The sequence below is a fragment of the Juglans microcarpa x Juglans regia genome, chromosome 6D (genome assembly GCF_004785595.1).
Source record: "Juglans microcarpa x Juglans regia isolate MS1-56 chromosome 6D, Jm3101_v1.0, whole genome shotgun sequence".
Taxonomy (NCBI): Eukaryota; Viridiplantae; Streptophyta; class Magnoliopsida; order Fagales; family Juglandaceae; genus Juglans; species Juglans microcarpa x Juglans regia.
Window position 1 is genome coordinate 26589006 of NC_054604.1, and position 23925 is coordinate 26612930.

General features: G+C 37.0%; 2 protein-coding genes across 14 annotated transcripts in view; one reads left to right on the forward strand and one right to left on the reverse strand.

The window, feature by feature from the left end:
• LOC121234271 (DNA (cytosine-5)-methyltransferase CMT2-like) overlaps positions 1-22408 on the forward strand; it is a 51666-nt gene extending 29258 nt beyond the window's left edge. For 3 of the 13 annotated variants that reach the window (XM_041130146.1, XM_041130150.1, XM_041130153.1), the window contains 13 exons: positions 2526-2584; positions 2688-2754; positions 2853-3182; positions 9729-9797; positions 9884-9970; positions 10049-10136; positions 13073-13191; positions 13269-13370; positions 14633-14676; positions 14766-14835; positions 14913-15016; positions 17534-17695; positions 19688-19826. In XM_041130146.1, coding sequence (XP_040986080.1) covers positions 2526-2584; positions 2688-2754; positions 2853-3182; positions 9729-9797; positions 9884-9970; positions 10049-10136; positions 13073-13191; positions 13269-13370; positions 14633-14676; positions 14766-14835; positions 14913-15016; positions 17534-17695; positions 19688-19730 — 1344 coding nt within the window. In that variant the 3' untranslated portion in view covers positions 19731-19826. Of the gene's footprint in view, positions 1-2525; positions 2585-2687; positions 2755-2852; positions 3183-9728; positions 9798-9883; positions 9971-10048; positions 10137-13072; positions 13192-13268; positions 13371-14632; positions 14677-14765; positions 14836-14912; positions 15017-16129; positions 16201-17533; positions 17764-18985; positions 19156-19687; positions 19827-22320 lie in introns of those variants that run through there. The other 10 variants (XR_005934355.1, XR_005934356.1, XR_005934354.1 and 7 more) reach the window with 10 other exon arrangements.
• On the reverse strand, positions 19187-22762 carry LOC121234273 (isoflavone reductase homolog). Its single transcript, XM_041130154.1, has 4 exons — positions 22427-22762; positions 20676-20916; positions 19775-19978; positions 19187-19588 (listed from the first exon to the last, which is right to left on the reverse strand). The coding sequence occupies exons 1-4, from the start codon at positions 22760-22762 to the stop codon at positions 19422-19424; spliced, it is 948 nt and encodes a 315-aa protein (XP_040986088.1). The 3' UTR covers positions 19187-19421.
• Between the last annotated feature and the right edge of the window lie 1163 nt (positions 22763-23925).

The window sequence follows — 23925 nt, forward strand, 5'->3', positions numbered from 1 at the left end:
CTTGGTACGTAAAAAGGGGCTTCCAATGAAGGGCATACATACATAATACTTTTTATAAAGGTCATGTCGTTAACTGTATATACATGAAAGGATATGATCATGCTACTTACCTCGAAGCGCTAATCCAATATTTCTGGCACGTAATCGATCACATATAAAAATAGCCACGCAACTTTTTCTAATTAAACGCATACTTTGTAATTAAGGGCTGAAATACTAAAATAATCTATATTTCCTAAAACCTAAAATTTTCTTAACCCTAAATATCGTCACTCTCCAAATATTCACACGATTAAACCCTAAATATATTTCCACATCCAAACGTCTATTTTCTCTTGATTTTTATTGTCCAATGCATCACATGAAATAATGAACCCTAAAATAACTTATTCACGACTTTTTCATTAAAATTCTGGTTAACCGTAAACCCAACTTCATCGATTTACGGTTAACTACCATGGTTCACCCGCAAACAGCATTAGGACCTGAGAAACCTAGCCAGTGACCCACTTAAAATAGCATGACACATAACATTCTTTTTTTTTTCGTTTTCCCGTAACACGTACAATGTGTATGCATGCATGAGAGGTACGTAGAGGGATACGTGGGGAGAAAATGTTGGGGACTTATGGTGCAATTGGCTAACGATGGTTGTCGTGGCTCTCAGTTGTTGGCTAGGCAACTGAACTTGGGCGCGGTTTCTGGTGAATGAGCATGGACAGCGCACGGTTGCCTTTGAGATGGGTTGCCGGTGTTGGGTTGCGACTTGTTACGCCTCCAGAAGCTTGCAGTTGGTTGCGACCATGCTCGGGGTGAGTTGTGTTGCGTGATGAAAGGCTGGCGGTTCTTGGTGTTTAGGGGGCTGTCACCGGCATCTGGTGGTGGAGTCCTTTTATTGATGAAAGTGCGTGCGGCTTGCTCTGTTTTAGGTGTGCGCAGATAGCGGCTGAACGTGGGTTGCTCTCAGTTTGGACTAACTTGCTTGGGCAATGCTAGGGTGGTTGCTTTCGGCAGTGGGTGGCTCTTGGTGGTCTAGGTGGGAGGGAGGTGCTGCCGTGTGGTTCATGGGCTGTGGACGGTGGTGTGGGGTGGATCTGGGCGAAGGAGCACGAAACTTGCACTATGTTCGGAATTGTAAAACAGAGCACGCGGTGTGACGTGGAGGCTGGTTGGCTGTTTGTGGGAAGTGGATGTGGATGTGGTTGCTGGGGACGGTGAATGACGGTGTTGTGGCTGACGAGAACGTGAGGGAAGGTCTGGCAACTTCTGTTCAGTTGTTTGTGGAGGAGAAAGACTTTGAGCAGGAAATCCTCCTTGTTGGACAACATGCGACGGAGGTACATAATATATGCAGTGGCCTGCTGTTTGGGTTGGCATGAGGAGAGAGTGCGTATACAATAACAACATTGTCTGCCCATGGGGGGGACGTGCGATGTGGGGCTGCTATGAAAATGAAAATCTTAGATTTGTGATGAAGGAGATGGAGATAATGAGTGTACGTGCAAAGTTTTATACACGGGTCTAGATGTTGAGTAAATGCGCTTGGGCCTTTTCATGGGTTTATGGTCTTGGGTTGGGTTTTTCCCACACATGGGCTAGGTCCTTTTTTATGGGTTTATAAATAAATTATTGAGTCTAATATCAAGTAAATAATGATTCACTTGGTCTATAAATATATGGCCTTTAACTCCATTATTGGCTCAATATAAGCCATTAATCCACCATAATAAATTTTGGGCTCGTGGCCTATCAAAACAATCCAATAAACCTCAAAGTGGGCTTCCCAAAAATATTAGCCTTTTAACACCATCCACTAAGGGCTAGTTTGAGTAGTAGATACTCCACTACTATTCATTATTTTATTATTATTTTTTACATATTTTTCACTACTATTCAATATTATATCATTACTTTTTTATTACTTTTACACTACTATTTATAGAATATCTGAGATCACCTCACTAGCCAAACACAACCTAAATCTTAATTGGCTTTAAAATAAACTTTTGGGCCGATGGGGCTAATTAAAATCCTTAACCAACCTCAATAAATTAATAGCTCATGGGCTATTCCAAAATGGTCCATTAGACATAATTTAGGCCCATTAAAATTATCATTATTAAATCCCCAAAATAACATTGGATCGGGTTGTTGCAGTCCTTCACTACATGAGTGCTAGTATATTAATTTGTTCTAGTAATGCCAATTGATTATTTCATCTATCATGAGTGCTACACTATCAGAAATGTACTTCTTGATAGGTTAAGCTTTAGGATTGATGGGTTTTCAAAAATGGTTCACATTTCTTTATCTTTTTCTTCTGTGTTAATATGGGAAATATGAAATCATGGTGAAGTTTTGGTCATCATCTACACAATGGAGGTAGGAAGTCATTGATCATGTTCTTTCCCTTGCTCGTTAAGCCCTTTTTTTGCAGCTTTTGTGAATTGTATTTATATTCATTTACTCTTGTCTGATATTGTAGTTTGGTGAAGATGATTTTCTACTCTTAGCTGTTTCATTAGGTGCATTGGAAGGGTTATAGCACAAGTGAGGATACATGGGAGCCAATTGAAGGGTTAAGGTATTAGTGGCTGTGTTCAAAGATATCATCATCATCTTCATTATTATTATTATCATTTACGGCTTGATGTGGTACTCTGTACTTATTCAAATGTATTTTTCAGTAATTGCCAGGAAAGGATACAGGATTTTGTACAAAGTGGATTGAAATCAAAGATCTTGCCACTCCCAGTAAGTAGTTTCTACTGACTGTACTAGATAGAAAAGTACCATAAGAATATTGCCCTTGTCATCTTTGTAATGAATTCTAAAGTTGTAATATATTCCAGGGTGATGTTGATGTCATTTGTGGAGGTCCTCCTTGCCAAGGCATAAGTGGTTATAACCGCTATAGAAATATTGATTCTCCATTATCTGATGACAGAAATCGTCAAATTGTAGTCTTCATGGATATCGTCACATTTTTAAAGCCCAAGTTTGTGTTGATGGAAAATGTTGTTGACATTTTGAGATTTGACAAGGCCTCCCTTGGAAGATATGCATTAAGTCGTTTGGTACATATGAATTACCAAGCAAGGCTGGGAACTATCGCTGCTGGTTGTTATGGTCTTCCACAATTTCGCTTGCGTGTTTTTTTATGGGGTGCTCATCCTAGTGAGGTGAATTCTATTTATTTAAGTTTCTTCTGCTTTGCAATAATAAAAATTTAGGAAGTTAAATTATTACCATTAATGTTGTTGTTCTTTCAAGTATTATTGTTATTATGGCCATTGCTGTCATACTTAATTGTTGTAATGATAATTTTTTATGGGCAAAATATATTAATGAAGGAAAGAGATATAGATTAGAAGTGCAGTGGGGGCCCAATAAATAACTAAAACAGTAGATTCAATGCAAAAAATAAAAACAATTTGGGAAATGGTACCAAACAATTGGCTAGGTTCATAGTTGGTGTCGTGAAGGTTGTTATTGGAGCAATCCATTGGTCAAATTGCTTTGACATATCTATCACGAGTGGATCCCACAACAAGAAGGTCCTACTAAGTTTGACTGTGTTAGGGCGGGGGTTGAAGATCTCCAATCCCACGTCCATTGCATCCTCAATTAGAGATAAGTGGACAAAAGCCACTTCCTTGCAAAAGAGAGCACCAACATACTCTTGGAAAGTGGAGGAAGAGTGACGTCCAGAAGGCAACAGTTGGTCGAGTATCCAAGTGCCCGCAAGAACAGATAAGAAAAAAGACAGGTAAAACCACTATACGCTATGCTACTCATATGGAGGTGGGCATGCTTGAGCGAGACAATGAGGGTGTGGGGCTGGTTTTGGGGTGGAGAGAGACCTGTTATGTATATAATTTAGGTCTTTCTATATTTAGGTCTTTCTATATTTAGATTGTATAGCAGAGAATTAGGTTAACTATAAATAGTCTTAACGTGTATAGACACTTAACATGTGACAGAGAAATCGGTAGAAGAAATATCTAGCAAGTTGTAACTCTTTTCTATAAATAATGAAAGAAACCTAATGGAAGAGGTATTCAGACCAATCTTGACATGGTATCAGAGCTATTACTCTGATTATCGTTCTCTATGGTCTTTATCCTTGAGAGTTTCTGAGTTGCAACAGTAGGAATTATTTTCCTTCTCTGTTTTTGCACGTTGGTAAGTTTCTAAGTTTGTGGTGAGTGTTTTCTCACACATCTGGTGAGTTTCGACTTGTGGGCTCGTCACCTTGGTGGCTTTGAGGCTATCGGTAGGTTTTGTGTGGTGGTTTGTCGTGATCCTGTTCTGGGCAGTGCAGTTTGGCGCATGTCAACAGTTTCTGGGTAGTTTCTGGTGGCTGAAGATGTGTGGGTGTCTCCTTTGGTGAGTATCGGCAATTTCTGTGGAGGTCTTTGGGGCGGTCCGAAAGTTTCTGGGCAGCTGTGAGGCAGTCGACCATTTCTGTGGCAGACGACACTCTCTGTGGTGGTGGGTTCCTTCTGTGTGGTGGCTGTGTGGGTTCCTTCTCTCGGTGATCTCTGTTTTCAGAAATACTCTGGGCAGGTTTGTGTTTCTTGTGTTTTGTGGGTTTTTCACGTGGGCTTCAATTCTTTGTTGTTGTTTTACGGGTTGGGCTTCTCCTTGTGTTTTACGGGTGATCTGGTTTACGTGTTTGGGCCCTTTATCATTTGGATTTGGACCTAATTTAAGTTAGGCTTGCCGCTTATTTGATTGACTACTTGAGCATATTTCTCTAAGTGCTTTTCATCATGTCTATTGAAAATACTATTGTTCGCTTTACTGGAAAGAATTTTCCTACATGGGAATTTCAGTTTAAGATGTTTTTGAAAGGAAAAGAATTATCAAATCATATTGATAATTCTGCTAAAGTTCCCACTGATGAAAAAGAATTTGCTCAATGGGAGGTCAAGGATGCCAAGGTAATCTCTTGGCTATTGGGGACGATTGAGTCTCACCTTGTGACCAATCTTCGCTGTTTTACTACGGCTCAGGCTATGTGGGATTATCTTCACCGTATTTACCACCAAGATCATAGTGCTCGGAAGTTTCAATTAGAATTGGAAATTAGTACTTATAATCAAGGCAATTTACCTATCGCACAATTTTATTATGGTTTTATTAACCTTTGGTGCGAGTATTTTGTCATTGTTCATGCTAAGGTTCCCACTACGGCACTCGCGGCTCTTCAAGCAGTTCATGTTGAGAGTCAACGCGATCAGTTTTTAATGAAGCTTCGGCCCGAATTTGAGCCTGTTCGAGCTGGTTTGTTGAACCGTAATCCGGTTCCTTCTTTGGATATTTGTTTGGGAGATTTGTTGCGTGAAGAACAGCGGTTATCCACTCAAATAGGTATGACTTCTGAGAAGGTCTTTTCTTAGACTGTGAATGTAGCCTATGCAGCACAAGGGAGAGGGAGGAACAAGTTGCAATGTTTCAGTTGCAAGGAATTTGGTCATATCGCTCACAACTGTCCTAAGAAAGTTTGCAACTACTGCAAGAAAGAGGGCCATCTCATCAAAGATTGTCGAGTACAGCCTCAGAATCGTCAATCCCAAGCTTTTTAGGTTGCTATACAGTCTTCTTCTTCATCTTCTGCGCCGCCTACTGTAAGCTCTTATTCATCTATTCTCACACCAGCAATGGTCCAATAGATGATTGTGTCTGCTTTTACGGCCTTAGGCCTGCAAGGTATGGGTACTAACTCAACTTCTTGGATTGTTGATTCGGGCGCTTCTAATCATATGACTAGTAATACGACGGGTCTCCATGGTGTTCTTAAGTATAAAGGCACGCAAAATATTCAGATCGCTGATGGCAGTACTCTTCCTATTACTGCTGTTGGTAATTTGGGCTCTTCATTTCGTGATGTTTTTGTCTCTCCTGGATTGTCTACCAATTTGATTTCTGTTGGACAATTGGTAGATAATAATTGTGATGTTCACTTTTCTCGTGGTGGTTCTCTTGTGCAAGATCAGGTGTCCGGGACGGTGATCGCGAAAGGGCCTAAAATACGACGTTTATTTCCCTTACAATTTTATAATTCCTAATGTTGTTTCTTTTGCTTGTACGGCTACTGCCAATACTAATGAAGTCTGGCATAAGAAATTAGGTCATCCTAATTCTGTTGTCTTGACTCATCTTATGTAACATGGTTTTTTGGGCAATAAAGATTCATTTTCTTCTTCTCCTATCTCTTTTGATTGTGCTACTTGTCGTCTTGGTCAAAGTAAAATTTTACCTTTTCCTGCACATGGTAGTCGTGCTTCTAACTGTTTTGAGATCGTGCATACTAACGTTTGGGGTGTGAGTCCTGTTGTTTCTCATGGTTAGTATCGTTATTTTGTGACGTTTATCAATGATTATAGTCGATTCACCTGGATATATTTTCTCCGTTTTAAAGCTGATGTGTTTTCTGTCTTTCAAAAATTTGTTGCGCTTGTTGAGACACAGTTCAGTACTTGTATCAAAACTTTACGCTCCGACTCAGGGGGGGAGTACATGTCTCATTCTTTTCAAACTTTTCTTCAGCAAAAGGGGATCATTTCCTAGCATTCATGTCCTTATACTCCTCAACAAAATGGAGTCGCTGAGCGTAAGAATCGTCATCTCTTAGATGTCGTTCGTACTTTGTTGATTGACTCTTCTGTACCTTCTAAGTTCTGGGTAGAAGCTTTATCTACTGCTGTCTATTTAATCAATCGTTTGCCTACTGTTACTCTAGATTATGATTCTCCCTATTTTCGACTATTTGGCATATCTCCCGAGTATCAATCCTTTCATACCTTTGGATGTGTTTGTTTTGTTCATCTACCACCTGTTGAGCGTCACAAGCTTGCTGCACAGTCTGTCACATGTGCCTTTATGGGATATAGTTCTACTCAGAAAAGATTTGTTTGTTATGATGCTCATGCAAATAAATCCCGAATCTCACGGAATGTGATTTTCTTTGAAAATCAATATTTCTTTCAGTCTCAGGTTATTTGTGATCCTCCTATTACTCTTCTTCCCGCTTTTGATGATGTATCTTCTTCTATTAAGCGTTTTCAACCAGGTATGGTGTATCATCGACGTCTTCCCCCTTCTTCAACGCCCCTTCCAGACACTGATCCATCATCCATCTGATTCTGCGGTTCCTATACCTCGACACTCCACCCGAGTTATACATCCACCAGATATGTATGGTTTTCCTCACATCTCGCTTACTGCCACTCTCGACACTATTTCTATTCCTCACTCTATACTCAGGCATTCACCCAAGCGTGTTGGCAGCATGCTATGCAAGAGGAAATCCAAGCTCTTCAAGACAATCACACTTGGGACCTTGTAATTTGTCCCTCTGATGTCAAACCTATTGGTTGTAAATGGGTGTACTCAGTCAAGTTTCGAGCTGATGGCTCACTGGACAGATACAAGGCCCGCCTCGTGGTTCTTGGGAACCGACAGGAGTATGGTATTGATTATGAAGAGACATTTGCACCTGTTGCCAAAATGACTATTGTGCGGACTATCTTGGCACTTGCTACATCGCAAGGGTGATCTCTCCGGCAGATAGATGTGAAGAATGTTTTTCTACATGGGGATTTGAAGGAAGAAATCTATATGTCCCCACCTCCCGGCATGTTTGCTACACCTTCCTCAGAGGTTTGTCAGCTACGCCAATCCTTGTATGGATTGAAACAGGCTCCGCGTGCATGGTTTGACAAATTTCGCTCTAACCTGCTTGCTTTTCATTTTACTCAAAGTCAGTTTGATTCCTCTCTTTTTCTTTGCAAGACATCTGCAGGAATCGTATTGCTACTCGTATATGTCAATGACATTGTGATTACTGGCTCAGATACTAAGTTAATTAAGCAATTACAACAGCATCTCAAGGCCTCATTTTGCATGAAAGCTTACTCCAACTGGTATGTTGTTACACCAACACAAATACACGCAGGACGTTATTTCATTGGGTGGTCTCCAATCGGGTAACTCTGTTTTTACTCCCTTGGAGGTAAATCTTAAGCTTCATCAGGAAGAAGGAGAGCTTCTATCAGATCCATCCTTGTATCGGCAACTTGTTGGGAGTTTGAACTACTTAACGATTACTCGTCCTGACATCTCTTTTGCTGTGCAACAAGTCAGTCAATTTATGCAGGCTCCCCGACATCTTCATTTAGCCGCTGCCCGCCGCATTCTCCAATATCTGAAGGGCACCTCTACTCGCGGGTTGTTCTTTCATAAAGAATCTTCCTTACAGTTGATGGGGTATAGTGATGTTGATTGGGCCAGATGTGCGGATACTCGTCGCTCCGTTACCGGCTGGTGCATATTCTTAGGCAATGCACTCATTTCTTGGAAGAGTAAGAAGTAAGATAGAGTTTCCAAGTCCTCTACTGAGTCTGAGTATCGTGCTATGTCTTCCGCATGCTCTGAGATCACATGGCTTCGTGGGTTATTAGGTGAACTTGGTTTTCCTCAACTGCATCCCACTCCTCTTCATGCTGATAATACCAGTGCTATTCAGATCGCCGCTAATCCTGTCTTCCATGAGCGTACGAAACATATTGAAGTTGATTGCCATTCCATATGTGAATCCTTTGACAAACATGTGATTACTCTCCCTCACATTTCCACTAAACGTCAAACTGCAGACATATTCACTAAAGCTCTTTCTCGGCACCGGCATCAGTTCTTGGTTGACAAATTGATGCTTTTTGATCCACCAGCATCAATTTGAGGGGGGATGTTATGTATATAATTTAGGTCTTTCTATATTTAGGTCTTTCTATATTAAGATTGTATAGCAGAGAATTAGGTTAACTATAAATAGTCTTAACGTGTGACAAAGAAATCGGTAGAAGAAATATCTAGCAAGTTGTAACTCTTTTCTATAAATAATGAAAGAAACCTAATGGAAGAGGTATTCAGACCAATCTTGACAAGACCGACGCTTGTGGCTCACATGTTGAACATCATAGAGTGGAGAGGGCGGGGTTGGAAGAAGGATGGTCAAGGGGAGGGCCATGGCCAACATGCAGAAGGCAGATGATATCAAGGAGTCCCAGATCTGGCCTTCAATACTATCCCTGAAAAAGCTAGAATGAAAATACCTATGGAAGAACAAAGCAGGAAGTGGGGAGGAACATGCCAGTATTTGGAAATGGGTTTGGAAGGAAGGAGCTCCTCCCTCCGCCCTGGAGGTGACCACTAGGGTGGCTCAAGCGAGGAGGTTTTGGTGTTTCCTCTCTCCTTATTTCCTTTTTAGTTCAATTGCCATTTGACCATTGAGAATTATTTTTATTACTGCTACCTACTATGGCTATTACTGTTCGGACTGCAAGCTCTTCACCATGCAATCGGTTGTTCACACAACTCTTCCCTAAACTTTTCCTTTGTGATGCTTAACCACCCTTTCCGCATGCATGTGTTAGGTTGGTCAATAATAAGAGGGAGGGGATTCATTTGACTGCACTCATCCCATATATTATAAGTGATACTACAATCTAGCAGTTCCACATCCCCCCCCCCCCCCCCCCCCCAAAACACGAAAACAAAGAGGAAAGGTTATATGTTGAAGGAAATAAAGTCGTCCACAGTTCTATGTAAACTAAGAGTAAAATCATTGAAACATTTATGTGATAGTGCAAAGGACTTCATCTCCATGAGGTGAACAGCTAAGCAATTGATTCTTCTTCTCCTTCTATATTTTCTGCATGCAGAAACTTCCCCAATTTCCGCTTCCAACACATGATGTTATTGTTAGATATTGGCCTCCGCCCGAGTTTGAGGTATTGAACATTAAGTCCATTAGAATATTGAAACCTTCATTCCACTATTTTAATTTTTGTGATTTATTTTTGCCCTTCCTGTACAGCGCAATACTGTTGCTTTTGAAGAAGATCAACCTCGTGAACTAGAAGAGGCGCTTGTGCTTCGTGATGCCATCTCTGATCTTCCAGCTGTACTGACATCATATTTAATTTTTTCATTTTTATGATTTTATTAATTCAACTGGATATTGAACTAATTTCTATTATAGGTCACAAACATTGAAATTCGTGAAGAAATGTCTTGTGAAAAACCTCCAGAAACTGATTTTCAAAGATATATCAGATCAACTCGATATGGTAATGGCATCGTCCTTTAAATGTAACTTATGCTGCTAATTTTGAACTCATAATTATGAATTTCCTGTTCTACACTGATTGGCATTGGCATTTTGATATGACTACTTGCAATGATCTAGGCGCTAACTTGACTTTGTTGCTTTCTAGTTAGATGGAAAATGTTTCTTTCTCCTTCATATTTTTGGTGCCATGTTTCTAGTTTGGTTGTAAACCTTTTTTTTTTTTTTTTGATAAGTAATAATCTTTATTGAAGAGAATGAAACTAGGCAATGCCCAAGTACACAGGAAGTATACAAAGTGAGACACCTAATTACATTCTAGTAGGCTAGAAAGAGATAAAAACTCATGAACATTCCTTCCCTTCAATACAATAGCAGAAAACCACTGGAAAAGAGAGTACAAAAAAATTCCAGATTTACCCCGCTGCACGCTCCTTGTTGTTAAAGCGCCTGTCATTCCTTTCCCACCATAAACACCACATTAAGCACAAAGGAATCATCCGCCACACGGCTGCCAATTGGACGCTACTGTGAGACCTTTTCCAGCATGCTAATAGATCCACCACACTCTTAGGCATAGCCTACTCAGCCCAGCTCTACTAAGGATGCCAGCCCATAACTCCCCAGCCACCTCGCAATGTAAGAGCAAGTGATCTATCGATTCCCCACTCCTTTTACACATGTAGCACCACTCCATACCATCATACCTCGCTTTCTTAGATTATAAACCGTCAAAATCTTCCCATGTGCATCTGTCCAAGTAAAGAAAACAACTTTAGATGGAACTAATACCTTCCATATACTCTGATCATATGCCCTAATACATCTTAAAAGCATTCTTTGATATTGGTGATTTGTACTAACAATTTTAGAAAGGAAAAACACGATGTACGGCTCTTAAATTTACGGTTGGTGTAGTAGAGATCCTATGTTTTTAAAGTAAGACTGAGACTCTGTGAGCTAAATATTATTTAAGAAACACCCCTTCTGTTAGGTTTTCTGTTTTATTTAGCTAATGTAAAACACATTTTTGGATCTCGCATTCTCATCATGTACTTTCTAGTTATAATAAAGAAAAAAATGATAATAATAGTAAATAAAATAATAGAATAACAGAAATAAGAAATAACATTGAAAATGAAATCTAAAATACTATAAAGATGAACACAGATTGGACTCTCTCTCTCTCTCTCACATACACAAAAACTTCTAAATCTAATCCTCTATTTTTATCACTGTTAGTACTTTGGTTGGCAGTATTGGTGTCCAAAGAAACTCTCATAATAATTCAATTTTGGAAGTTATGTTGTACTTAAAAAGACTCACAAACTTGAGATTTTCTATGGGTGGTACCAAACACAATACATACAAATCCGGATGCACTGATTGTGTAAATTACACAAAAAAGCTCTATTGCAAAAAAGGTTCAAACGCACGGGTTGTGTGAATCAGAAAGAGAACCTCAGACAAAGTACAGTACGGTTGGCTCAACTGGTAAGGACATTGGTCTTGGGGGGATGCTCCCTCATTTAATAAGAATCTAACTGGGTTGAATAGGATTGATATAGTATTTGGTTTAATCCTCGGCCATGCATTAAAATAGAAAAAAAAAGGCCATAAAAATAATGTAACCATAAAGGCCATTTTCATATCTAAATGCTGTAATCACTGACTTTAGCTATATGTAGCTATTCTCATTGGTTTCCTTTTCCAGTTCTTCTGCTTTGAATGGTTGAGGCATATCTGGATAAGGTCAACTAGATACTTTAGATCTTGAACTTTTTAGATTTCATAGATTTGGTTCTAGATTGAAAATCCAAGTTACTTGATCCATTTGGTTGTAGACTTTCTTATGAAAGCAAATATTTATGCATACCAGTGCTTTCTGTGCATGTGTTACATACTTCAGGCAAATCAATAGGAATAAGAACATTTGACATGGGAAGTACAGCCCAAACATAAGTTTTTACAGATTTTTTGAAGTTGAAAGCAATGATGAAACCTGGCCTCGTGAGTACTTCATATGGAATATCTTATGCATCTCTGAACTTCTATTACAAACCAATATAATCAGCACTTGTGAATGTACAAATATATTTTTTTACGAGTTTTCTTTTCGTACTTGTATAGTCCAGTTCACAGCACTTCGTAGAATGTTTTCAGTGATCTATCCATTTGAAAATCTGTGATTGAGGCATATCGTGTTTCTTTTCATCAATTGATTCTGAGTGATTTCCTAATTGAATTAGGTCGGTACCCTCATTTGTGTTAGAATCTAAAAGATTTGATATTTGGCCATTTTTTGTCTGGGTATATATATTTTTTAAATCACCCCTGATAGAAGGTGTTGGAGAAAATGGTAATTTATTATGATAGGTGGTTTTAAGTTGAAACTTTCTCTTCACTTTCGCTTTGTACCTCTTGTCTAAAGATAAGAATTCTCAGTGTATGACTTATCCCTTGAGGGAGACTATGAGCTTGCGTGTGGGAGTGTTAGAATGTTGGCTAAATAATTAAACTCAACCTTTTGTATAAAATTGGAATTTTAGGAAAATTGTAATTCGTCCATCCTCACAGATAACTTCGCAAAGGCTAAGGTAACATGCCTTATCGAAGTAAGTTTGGGATTGGGAAAGTGTTGACATTTGTTATGTCTATTTTGCCACTTAATTAGATATGTTCAGAATTTTTCCTTTCATTTCACCATTTTCATATCGTTTAGTCACATTCAAACTGGTATTTCCCTTTAGAAGACTATAGGCATTGGCATAGATAATGTCCTAATTATACATGCTTTATTTTGTATCTCTTTTATCATTTGCGTCTAGAGTGCCTCTGTGCCTATATTTGGTATTACTCATAAATTGCTTACTTGATACTGAAACCAAGCTGACCTATTTTATGTCTATTTTTTTTTATCTTATTTTTATTCTACAGAGATGACTGGCTCCGCACTAAATGACTCTTTAGAAACAAAACATTCACTTTACGACCACCGGCCATTCGCATTGAGTGAAGATGATTATTTACGAGTTTGCCAAATTCCAAAAAGAAAAGTCTGTCACATCTGAACTTTGCTTTGATATCTAACCTTTGACCCTATCTACTACTTCTAACTTACGAGAACTTCTAGGGAGCAAATTTCCGAGATCTTCCTGGTGTAGTTGTAGGAGCTGACAATGTGGCTCGGCGGGATCGAACAGAACAAAAGCTGCTGCCATCTGGAAAGTCATTGGTAAGTATACGTTTTCTGTTGAATCCTTGTTAGGTAACTTTATGCTGTTTATTATAGATTGTTGACAGGGAGGAAGAGTTATCTTCTCACGTTTCTCTAATTTCCAAGTCCTTGTCCTCAACAAATTCTACTGAAAAATTGTCTCCCCAGCCAAAATTGAAATATTGGAGTGAATTAACATTTGAGATTTGATAACTCCTTACATTCCTCTGCCTTGGGAAAGTAAACTTCTTTGCATTGGTTAATTTGGGAACATTGGAAAGAAATTGCCTTTCCCACCTCATTCCCAGGCTGTTTGAACCAACCCTGTAAAGTTTTGACATTGTACTGGGAGTGATTGTTTTGAACTCATTATAGTTTTCGATTTTCTTTTCTTTTCTTTTTCTTGGGGTGGGTGGTCTATCCGAATTTCTCAATCATAGTTACGCTTTTCTGTCTTTCTTTCTTTCTTATCAAGAACTGTCTTGTTTTGTTTTGCTTTTTGAAATTTTACAGTGACTTTTTGTCCTTCATCAAATCCTCGAACATTTAGTAGTTGGAAACCCCATTTTTGTTCATCTTCTTTTATTGCCATTAATTGCTTTCCAGATTGGCATTTGCTGAATATTTATCGGTCGTTTACAAGAAAATGAGGCTTATTCTCTGTGTGGTTTGTAATACTCACTCTATGCTGCATGTATGTTACCATTTGTTTTGTCTATCATTGAAATTTTCGATTTGGCATTTCATGTTCCTAGAAGTTGATGTTTTTTATGAGCTATTTCTTAATGAGCCGTTGAATATTGAATTTGATATCAAGTCATCAGGCATTCGCTAAATCAAGAGGATTTTGGTGTGCCATTAATCATGGAACATACTACCCAATTTATTGTTTTGGATTGACCATCGTAATTTTTTTTTGATAAGTAATAAGATATTTTATTGATATAGAAATAGGTATTGCCCAAGTGCACAGGAAGTATACATGTGATTATACCTACTTACTTTTAAATGATGGGCTGAAAGGGCTTCTATCTACTTGCTTTTAAATAATGCAATTTCATTAAGAGCGCATAGGGGCGCGTGACCCTAGCACACATGACGTATGCAAGAAGATGCGCCCAACTAGCAACAAAATAAAAATAAAAAAAAGAGCAAAATTCTTTGAAATCTAGCAAGCTAGAGAGTTGGGAAGCTGTTATGAGCAGCTATCCAAACATAGATGGTGCTGAATACTGTGGCTTTAACTCTGCTAATTAAAATACTGTTTTATTTTCTTTCAGGTACCAGATTATGCATTTACCTTTGAGCAAGGAAAGTCCAGAAGGTTGGATTTTTTCCCCCTGTAGACATAAAAGGAATATGCTATTATTCCATTGTAACATTCATTAGTTTGATAGTGTGACATACATGTAGGCCGTTTGCAAGGTTATGGTGGGATGAGACAGTGCCCACTGTCGTAACATCTCCAAGTTGCCACAATCAGGTCCAACCTTCCTCTAGTTCATTTTGGAATGGAATTACATGTTCTGGATTTTGTTGTTAGCTATTTAACTTTTGTAGGCAGCATTACATCCAGAGCAAGACCGAGTCCTTACTATACGGGAGTATGCAAGGTTGCAAGGTTTTCCTGATTACTATAGATTATGTGGTACCATCAAAGAGAGGTATGGCTATGAATATTTTAGGGTTCCCGTATCCTCTCAAAAGAAAAAAAAAATGAACGTGCTTGTCATGTGTAAGCATTTATGAAAAACATTTCCTATGTTCTTGTCATGTGAAATTATATATAAGGATTATCACTCTTGGAAAGGAGATCACGTGGCTTTACAATTAGACAATATATAATTTTTTTTTATAAGTAGACAATATATTGACAACATCAATAATATAACATCCCATTTGAATATTTATTACTGTTTGTAAGGGTTGTTTCTGATCAACACCCTTGCCAGACCTATTACAAGGTTTGGCACATGCTCTAAGTATACAATTTAGCCCCAATCTAGAGACAGAAAACAGAAGAATAAGTTTCTTTTGAATCCTTAATACACAATGAAATAGAAAATAGAAGAAAATCTCGTCATTAAAACAGCTCAACAATAAACTCGATTGCTAACTCAATGAGGAAATAAGTGTCAATAAAAAGTCTCTTTAGGCTAAAAATCTTAATTGTAAGGCTATTAAGAGATCCTAAAAAGAAATAAATAAATTTTAGAGTTACTAAAAGACTGATAAGTATAGAAGTCTTATTGTTAATAGAAAAACCAAAAAACTAATAATAAAGCAAAAAGAAAAAGAAAAACCAAAGCACAATTTGGAATCGAGGGGTAACTTGTAGCCAGTCTCCCATGCTTGAAGAGAAACTCTTCCTTGAGTTGGCTGCACATTACCAGGGTCTTTTGCTTAATCTAGAAGTCCAAAAATCTTGTCAAATGAATTCCCACACCATGAATTCATGCCGAATATGTCATATGTCATCCCCACAAGACCATCGCCACCAGAATGGTCACCCTTACCCTGTACATCTCCATGCCTTTCTCTTAGGAATTTTCCTTGTGTAATTGTGCTGAGTGCTGTGCTTTAGTTCTAAGGGCAGCCTATTAGCTTCCTCTTTATTCTTGTTAGGAGTTGTTATTATCGTCTTCTTGAATTTTGTTTAGGTTCACTTTCATATTGCTTACATCCATCATTAATTACCTCAAATTAGTTCTCATGGTAATGAATTTCTTATGTCACCTATATTACTTTTTCATCCTCGACTGTTTCTGACTCTTTAGGACAGTTTCAGAATCCTCTCCCTGTGTATAGTTTTGGTTCATATGAAAAGGAAGCTGCTCATAATCCAGAGGTAGGAATCCGGTAATCTACAGATGCTTCATGTTTTTCCATTATCTTACCCGTACCTTTCCTTCTCATGTCCGTGAGATCTGCATTTTCTCCCACGAAATACCAGTTTTCCAACTTCTATGCACCCACCTCCACCTTTTTCTTCTTGTGGAATCTTCATAAATGCAAAGAACCAATTTTCTTGCAAAAGTCAGAGTCCATCCAAATAGCCCAAAAATCACAGCGATCGCCACCGTTGCTAGGATTCTTTCGAGGCATTTGAACACAATCACTAAGAGGTTGAATGTGAACCCCATTGACATTGCGAATTCTCTCAGTCTTGATTTGCATCTAGACAAGCATAAGCCAAGTGAGAGTTGCCTGAATATGGTGTAAAGTTTGTGGCGTCTCAAACAAAAGTTGTTGTGCCTCATGTGGAAAAGTTTTTGCATGAAAGATTTTTGGCATCTCATGTTGGGAGTTCATGAATTTAGTCTTAGAGGAGTTTCTCTCTTGCAGCATCGTCTCTAGGGTGATTGGCACCATTGCATGGCTTTGCCATCAAACAAGGGTTTTGGTACTAAATGGTGTGGCAGAAGTGTTAAAAAAAAGGAGATCATACCTCTCTTGAATTCTTGAACACTACAATGAAGAAAAAAAGGAAGAAAGTTTCCCTGTACTAAAAAAAGAACTCAATTGTAAATTCAGTGAATAAAGAAAAGTCAACAATTAAATGAGATTCTAAAAGCCTTTATAGGATATAAATCTTAATTCTGAAGTTTCTTTAAGACCCGTAAAAAAGGAAATAAAACAAATCTTTTGAGTTACTAAAAGACAGTTTAACATATATAAATCTTAACCACCACTTAAAATTGAGGATGACTTGTACCCCAGGCTGCTCCAAAAATTGTAAGAAAAAAAAAACATTTCTCACGGTCAAATGAAGATAGGCAAATAGTATGAAGCGTTCTATGTGACTGATCACTGTGTTGGCTTCACATTACTTGACATGTTGGAATTTAATAGAGAGGAGGATTCAAGGCTGAAAGTTGGGCCCCGTATTACATCCAAGAATTTAGCATAATCAAATTGCAGACCTTCAACATGACCAAAAAGTTTGTTTTTATTTTTCATTCTTCTTTTTTTTTTTTTTTTCTTTTTATGTGCAAAGTATATTTCATTCAGGTTGCTTGTAAAGTAGACCAGCTTATATTTTTCTTCCAGGAAAGGGGTCTTAGAGAAATACAGTTATAATGTGTTATTTCTTCAACGAAAGATGTGTGAGAAATACAGTTGCTGTAATGTGTCATGTAGTAAACCCTATGTCATTACAATATTCTTTGTACTTTGTACAGGTACTGTCAAGTTGGAAATGCAGTTGCCATTCCAGTTGCACGAGCCTTAGGATATGCCATGGGATTGGCATTTCGGAAGCTCAGTGGGGATGAACCACTCATGACTCTCCCCCCAAGTTCACTCAGTCTAGTTATATTCAATTGGCGAAATCCCTGTCTCGTGTGAGTCCCTAGTATTCATTCTTTACCCTCTTCCATTCATCTTTTTATTTGCGGCATTTTCTATACTATATTGCATTCCATCATTCTTGATACTGCTATAATGTAAACTAATGCAATGCTCAATATATTATCAAGCAATGGACGATGACAGGGAGCCATAGGCAATCTCTGGTCCTAATTTTCAAAGCACAGCCCCATCGTGAATCTCCTTATGATGTTTATGATGAATGAGAATTTTGTTGCTGTAGATAATGCATAACAGGTATACATAAAATGCTGAGAAAATACATATAAATGATAACCGAGTACAATCATAGAACAAAATTAAAACAAATTTAGAAGCTCTTAAATATCCAAATTACAGGGCCCTTGGAATTCGCCAATTCAGATCTAGAATTTGCTTTGTTGCAGCCAGAGAAATATTAATGTGGGATGAAATATTTCTTAGAAAGCCTATAGCCATGAAAAACCATGATACGTAGGCTCCACTCCTTGAGAAAACTAGTCAATTAAGAGTAATAAACTCCAGGTAAATTTCCTCCAGAGCCCATGACACCAAGTTTCCAGTTTGACTATTTTTTTCTTACCTTCTTTCCTTTCCTAATCATGAGAAAACAAATCTAATTTATTTATTTCTAAGTTAGTTTTTCTATATTTATTTATCGCCCTAACCCTTAGGGGTTGACTCAAGTGGTAAAGGCTTTGGCCTTAGTGGTATGTTCCCTCCAGGTCTAAGGTTCGAATCCTTTTGGATGCAAACAATATTTAAGGGCCATCGGATTAAGCCACTTCCCCTTGAACTCCTTGCCAAGGGTCTGTGCACCTTCAGGATTAGTCAGGACTTTGTTCTTGAACGCCATGTGCCAATAAAAAAAAAAGTATATATTTATCACCCTGTATTTGATTGATTATAGCGATTTATGTTTGTTTGCTCAGCAGAAAGGTATAAATAAGCATCAAAACCAGTTTTCGAATCAATTACAATCCGATTGGCTTTATTTGCATCCCAAATTGTACCCCTACACTGCTGGCTGTGTTTAGCTTAAGTGAAGTCAAAGGTAAAGAAACATTATAAATAAGGAAATGTGAGTAATGATACATGTATAATCTATTTTACAACCTTTTATACAAATATATATATATATATATATATATATATATTAAGATGATGGTATTTAGATAAACTGATGTTACTTTTATTAGTAACTTTACAAAAAATGTCTCATTTAAAACATAATTATATAAAAGGTTGTAAAAAGAGTTGTATGGATGTCTATCATTTTTGTTTAGGGGGCATTATCAAGTTAGCAGAATGGGATGAGAGTAAAATGGTGATAAATCTTGCTTCAAGCAACATTCTGAAGGTGTCGGTGGTTTTGGACTACTTCGTATTTGAAATTTACACCAATGGGTCTTATCCTTCTAAACAACAAAAGAAAAACTGTTGAGAAATGCTACGAGAAAGCCTTACACCACACACATCCACTTAGCCAACATGTGATTTGTCATTTTTACTATGAATAAACTAAGATTTACAAACATGATTAATTCCTGGCAATATTATATCATTAATGTTTGATCAGTACAGCTTCCTTGATTATAGTACTCCCTTTTTTCAATATTGTCGCCATTCAACACAATGAATTACTGCATTTAGTTCTCAGACTACGAACGTATACGTATCAACCTTATGTATATAGATAGTTGTAATATTTAATGGTACTTCTTATAGATAGAGCTTTAGAATCTCATCCACGCGGATGTACTTCACATCCGGATAGAGCTTTGAAGCTTCTTCTCCGGCCTCTTCCCCTATTTCAAAGCTTGTCAAACAACCTTCATAGTAAATATGATAGAAATGCCCAACTCCTACCTGGCCAGCGAAGTCCATTCCTGCACGCGCGCAGGTCATGAAAATGTTTCAAAAAAAAAAAAGACAAGAAGAAGAATGATAGTTAATTATCGTAGCTGCATTCATGCATGTGCTTGCAGACATGTAAAAAGCGTACGTGAGGATCGATTGAGCAGATCATAACTCAGGCAAGCAATTAATTAAGTTAATTTGAGAGTAGTACGTACCTTTCATGGAGGCTAGGAAGTCGTCAGCTGAAATGCTAATCTTTACGAGTTTCTTTCCACAAAGGTTCTCCCACTTTTCAACCAGTTCTCTTTGGGAGAGAATGTTCTCAGGTGGCCGAAGATAAAGGGTTTTGTTCAGGGTTCGAGGATCATCTATTGTCTTGATTGTGTAGGTTGCGATGTCATCTTCATCCATATAAACCACTACATGTTGCAAATATATATGTGTATATATATATATTATATATAACCAGCTTTATCAATGTAAATGGAAACTGAAAGAAATTATTTCTATTAATTGAGAGATATTGCAGTATATAATAGTATGAACCATATATATATATATATATATAGAAATGGTAGTTGCAGTTGTGAGTGTTCAAGAGTTGCGCAATCATTTTGAAAAAAATAAATAAATACGAGACTCACATGAAAAAAAATAATAATAAAAAAAAAATAGTATACCCGGCCACTCTTTTCAAAGCGACTGCATAACGCTTGCGCACTCCACAACTGTATGTAGCATTCCTCATATATATATATATATATATGTGTGTGTGTGTGTGTGTGTACTGTGTGTGAACAATCACAAGTACGAGGACATACAATATTATATCGATTTGCTTTTGATCATCAAAAACCCCTATCTCCTATATAAGTAAGATTAATATGATCACTTTAGTTCTGCATGCATTTTCTGAGCTCGATCGATCTTTCTTTCACTAAATAAACAGATCATTCTCATTGGATTATCACGATCGAGAAGCACGTATGCATGCAACTTATATATAATAGACGAATCAAATAAAAAAGTTCAAACTTATTTTTCATTTTACTCAGAAAATATGATTTATATGCAGATAAGAGACTTAATTTGATTGTTAATACATAGAATTAGTACCTTTAGCGTTGCCATCTCCATATATAAGCACTTTTTGTTTAGGAGGAAAGAGTGTATCCATTTGAGAAAGGTTTCCAACAAAGTAACCGGCAAAGCAGGCACCAGCAACATAAGTGTAGGGGATTTTAGCAGCCTCTATTGCATTTCTCACTCTCATTTTTTCATCAAATGTCACTCTTCCTGGTTCAAGTGCATGCCCCATCCGTGCAGGATCCATTCCAAACTCCGATGGCAAGAACCGCTAATTCAGATTAATTAATTAATTAATTTTGTGCAAATTAATCATCATGCTAGCTACATACATACATACATACATATATATATATATATAATCTATATAGACATATTAAATAGGCAGCAGTAGTAGTACTGATACTGATCTGATCACAAGTACAATTTCATCAACTCCTAATTATAATTATCAATTTTGATTATTATTCGTTTTTCAAGATATATGTCATTAAATAACTGCATCGATATCATTGAGTAGTAGGGCATCATGAGGTAGGGTATAGTTTTGATTGCGTTAGGTGAAGCGTATATATTAATTTATGATCCTGACGTTCGAAGCCTCGCAATATCCTAATTGCAATAATTAACTACTTTTTTTTTCTGAAAAATTGGTTCCTGGCAAGACAGGCATCCATGCATGGGTCATGAATGCCTATATATATATATATATGTATGAGAAATAATACTTACAGTCGTGAGTGTGCAAGCGTCGTACAGTCGCTTTGAAAAAGGTAAATAAATATAGGATCCACATGAAAAGAAATTAATTTTTTAATAGTAGGCCTCATTCTTTTTCAAAGCGACTGCACGACGTTTGGGCATTCCACGACTGTATATAGAATTATTCTATATATATATATATATATATATATATATGTATGTGTATGTGTCTGATTCTTATCTGTTAATCATGAAATTGATCTATCCATGATTCATGTCTAGCTCTCAGCCTCAGCTTCTTATCTATTTGTGTTCGTATTTCTGTGGGTTCACTTTCAGTTTTAAATTAAATTAACCCAATTAACCCAAACTCATTTGATTGAATCTCATAATTTAAATGGAAAAATCCAAAAAAAAAAAAAAAAATTCAGTTGCATGGGAATCAAGTACTGGAGAAAAAAAAAAAACTTTTGATTTTATACTTCTACGGTAGTACTATTATTGTTGATTACTGTTGTGGATCAAAGAAATCGTTCTTTTTTTCTGAACCACTCAATCGGAAAAGTACTTCTGGTAAATAAACGTTGATCTATTCTAGTCTTTCTTTTCGATCTCCTTACAGTACTGTTGTTTTTTTTTTTTTTTGTTTTAATGAATTCGTATTTCTTCTATTAGTACGTAGCAGAATGATCAGAGATATGCATTTAGAAAACAGATTTTATGTTCTATAAAAAAAGGGGAAAAAAAAAACACAGAAATTATGTTCATGACTGCTAGCTTGTGTGGAATTTATAGGTTGTTATGGTTCATATGCATGGGGTTAATTAGTATGGAATTAAATGAATTCCCAGATATCATGATTTTAGATGAAATTCAATAACATTCCTATTGATCAGAATTTGAAACTAAAAATAAATAAATGCATGTCTAGTACTGTAATTAGGTGATCTGAAAAAATAAATGATCTTGCCAGCCACCCACTGTAAGGAAAACGATGCAGTACTGCAGCAGCAGATATTCAAGCTTTTCCTTTCATTTTCCCAGAAAGAAAAGAAAAGAAAAAGGAATAGATCAGGTACCTTTACGTTTCCTGCTTCCTTGATGGCCTCAACAAGCTTGAGCTGCATCAAAAGGTTGTGAGACCGAAAATGCACTCCGGAGATGGTGCAAATGACGACGTCAACTTGTTTGACGGCATCGACAAGGCTCCGGTGATCGGAAAAGGAGCCTTCGACGAGGACGGCTCCTTGCTTCTTGAAAGAAAGTAGCAATTGTACCTTGTCGGCGTCAAGACCCAACTCAGGCCGCTGAAGAACAAAGGTTTTGTAGCCATGGGCTAAACTTGCCGTGACGATCCTCCTCCCCAAATACCCAGTACCTCCCACAACAAGAACCTTAGTGCTTTTTGTTGCCATTTCCAGGCCTAGCTGCAGATCTTGGAATTATACTGTGTACGCACGTACGACCGACGTTTGGTGATGATCTAAAGATCAGTACTCAATATTGGTACTATGTGACACTTAAAGGTCTTATATAAATAGGGATCGAAATACATATGCGCACATGATGGGTTTGTGTTCCGATCCCTTTCTTTTTTTTTAGTAAGAGTTACGAAATAGTTGGTGCTAGCTGCCTGTCTCTGTCGACCATTTTCAATCTCTCTCTCTCTCTCTCTCTCTCTATGCATAGTTTTTACGAGTCAAATTTCATTCCGTTGAGAATAGTTGGTAAGAAAATTATTGCACGATTTGGAAATGGTTGCAAGTGCTTGCTTATAATGCGTAAGAGTGTATATATAATCTTTGAAATTAAGACGTTTAGATTTGATATAAATGGATTTGAATTAAAATAAATTGATCCAATAAAATATAATTAATAAACTGATTAAACTTGCAATTATAACATGAATAAACAACGGATCAATTGTGTATATACAAATTTTTTATTTGAAGTTTTTGCATGCATGTAGGCCTTTTGAAATAAATAAAAAATAATTTTTTAATTATAGTTTCACTTTTTTTAAAAAAACTTGCAGGATATAGTTTTTACTAAAAAGCCGTATTAAAACTAAAAACTCGAGGATATATAAATCTAACTTTAAATCCGAAGTACATCTTAATGAAAACAACGATGAATTTTTAAAATAATAAAGGCCGCATACAAGCTGAAAGAATATATACATACACACACTAGGGCAAACACGTGCATTGCACGTGTGCCCAGTTGCATAAATATGAAAAATATTTTTAAAAACAAGAATTTCCTGTAAAAATATGTAATAATAAAAAATAGATTAATATATATAATTATAAAATGTAATTGTCTATATTTTAAGATTTTTTTTCATTAATTATAAAAAATATCACATATATTATCTGCAAAATATCCATAACTATAATATAGGAATTTTTACAAACACATTTACAGCTACACAATTTGCTATTGCAGATCCAAAAGTAGTTATTGGAGTTGATGCGCTATCGTCATACTTTCCAAATAAACTTGATATCTAAAAATAGTAAATAAATTATTATTTATTGATATTAGCAATTAATATTTTCTAATTATAAGGTAAAAT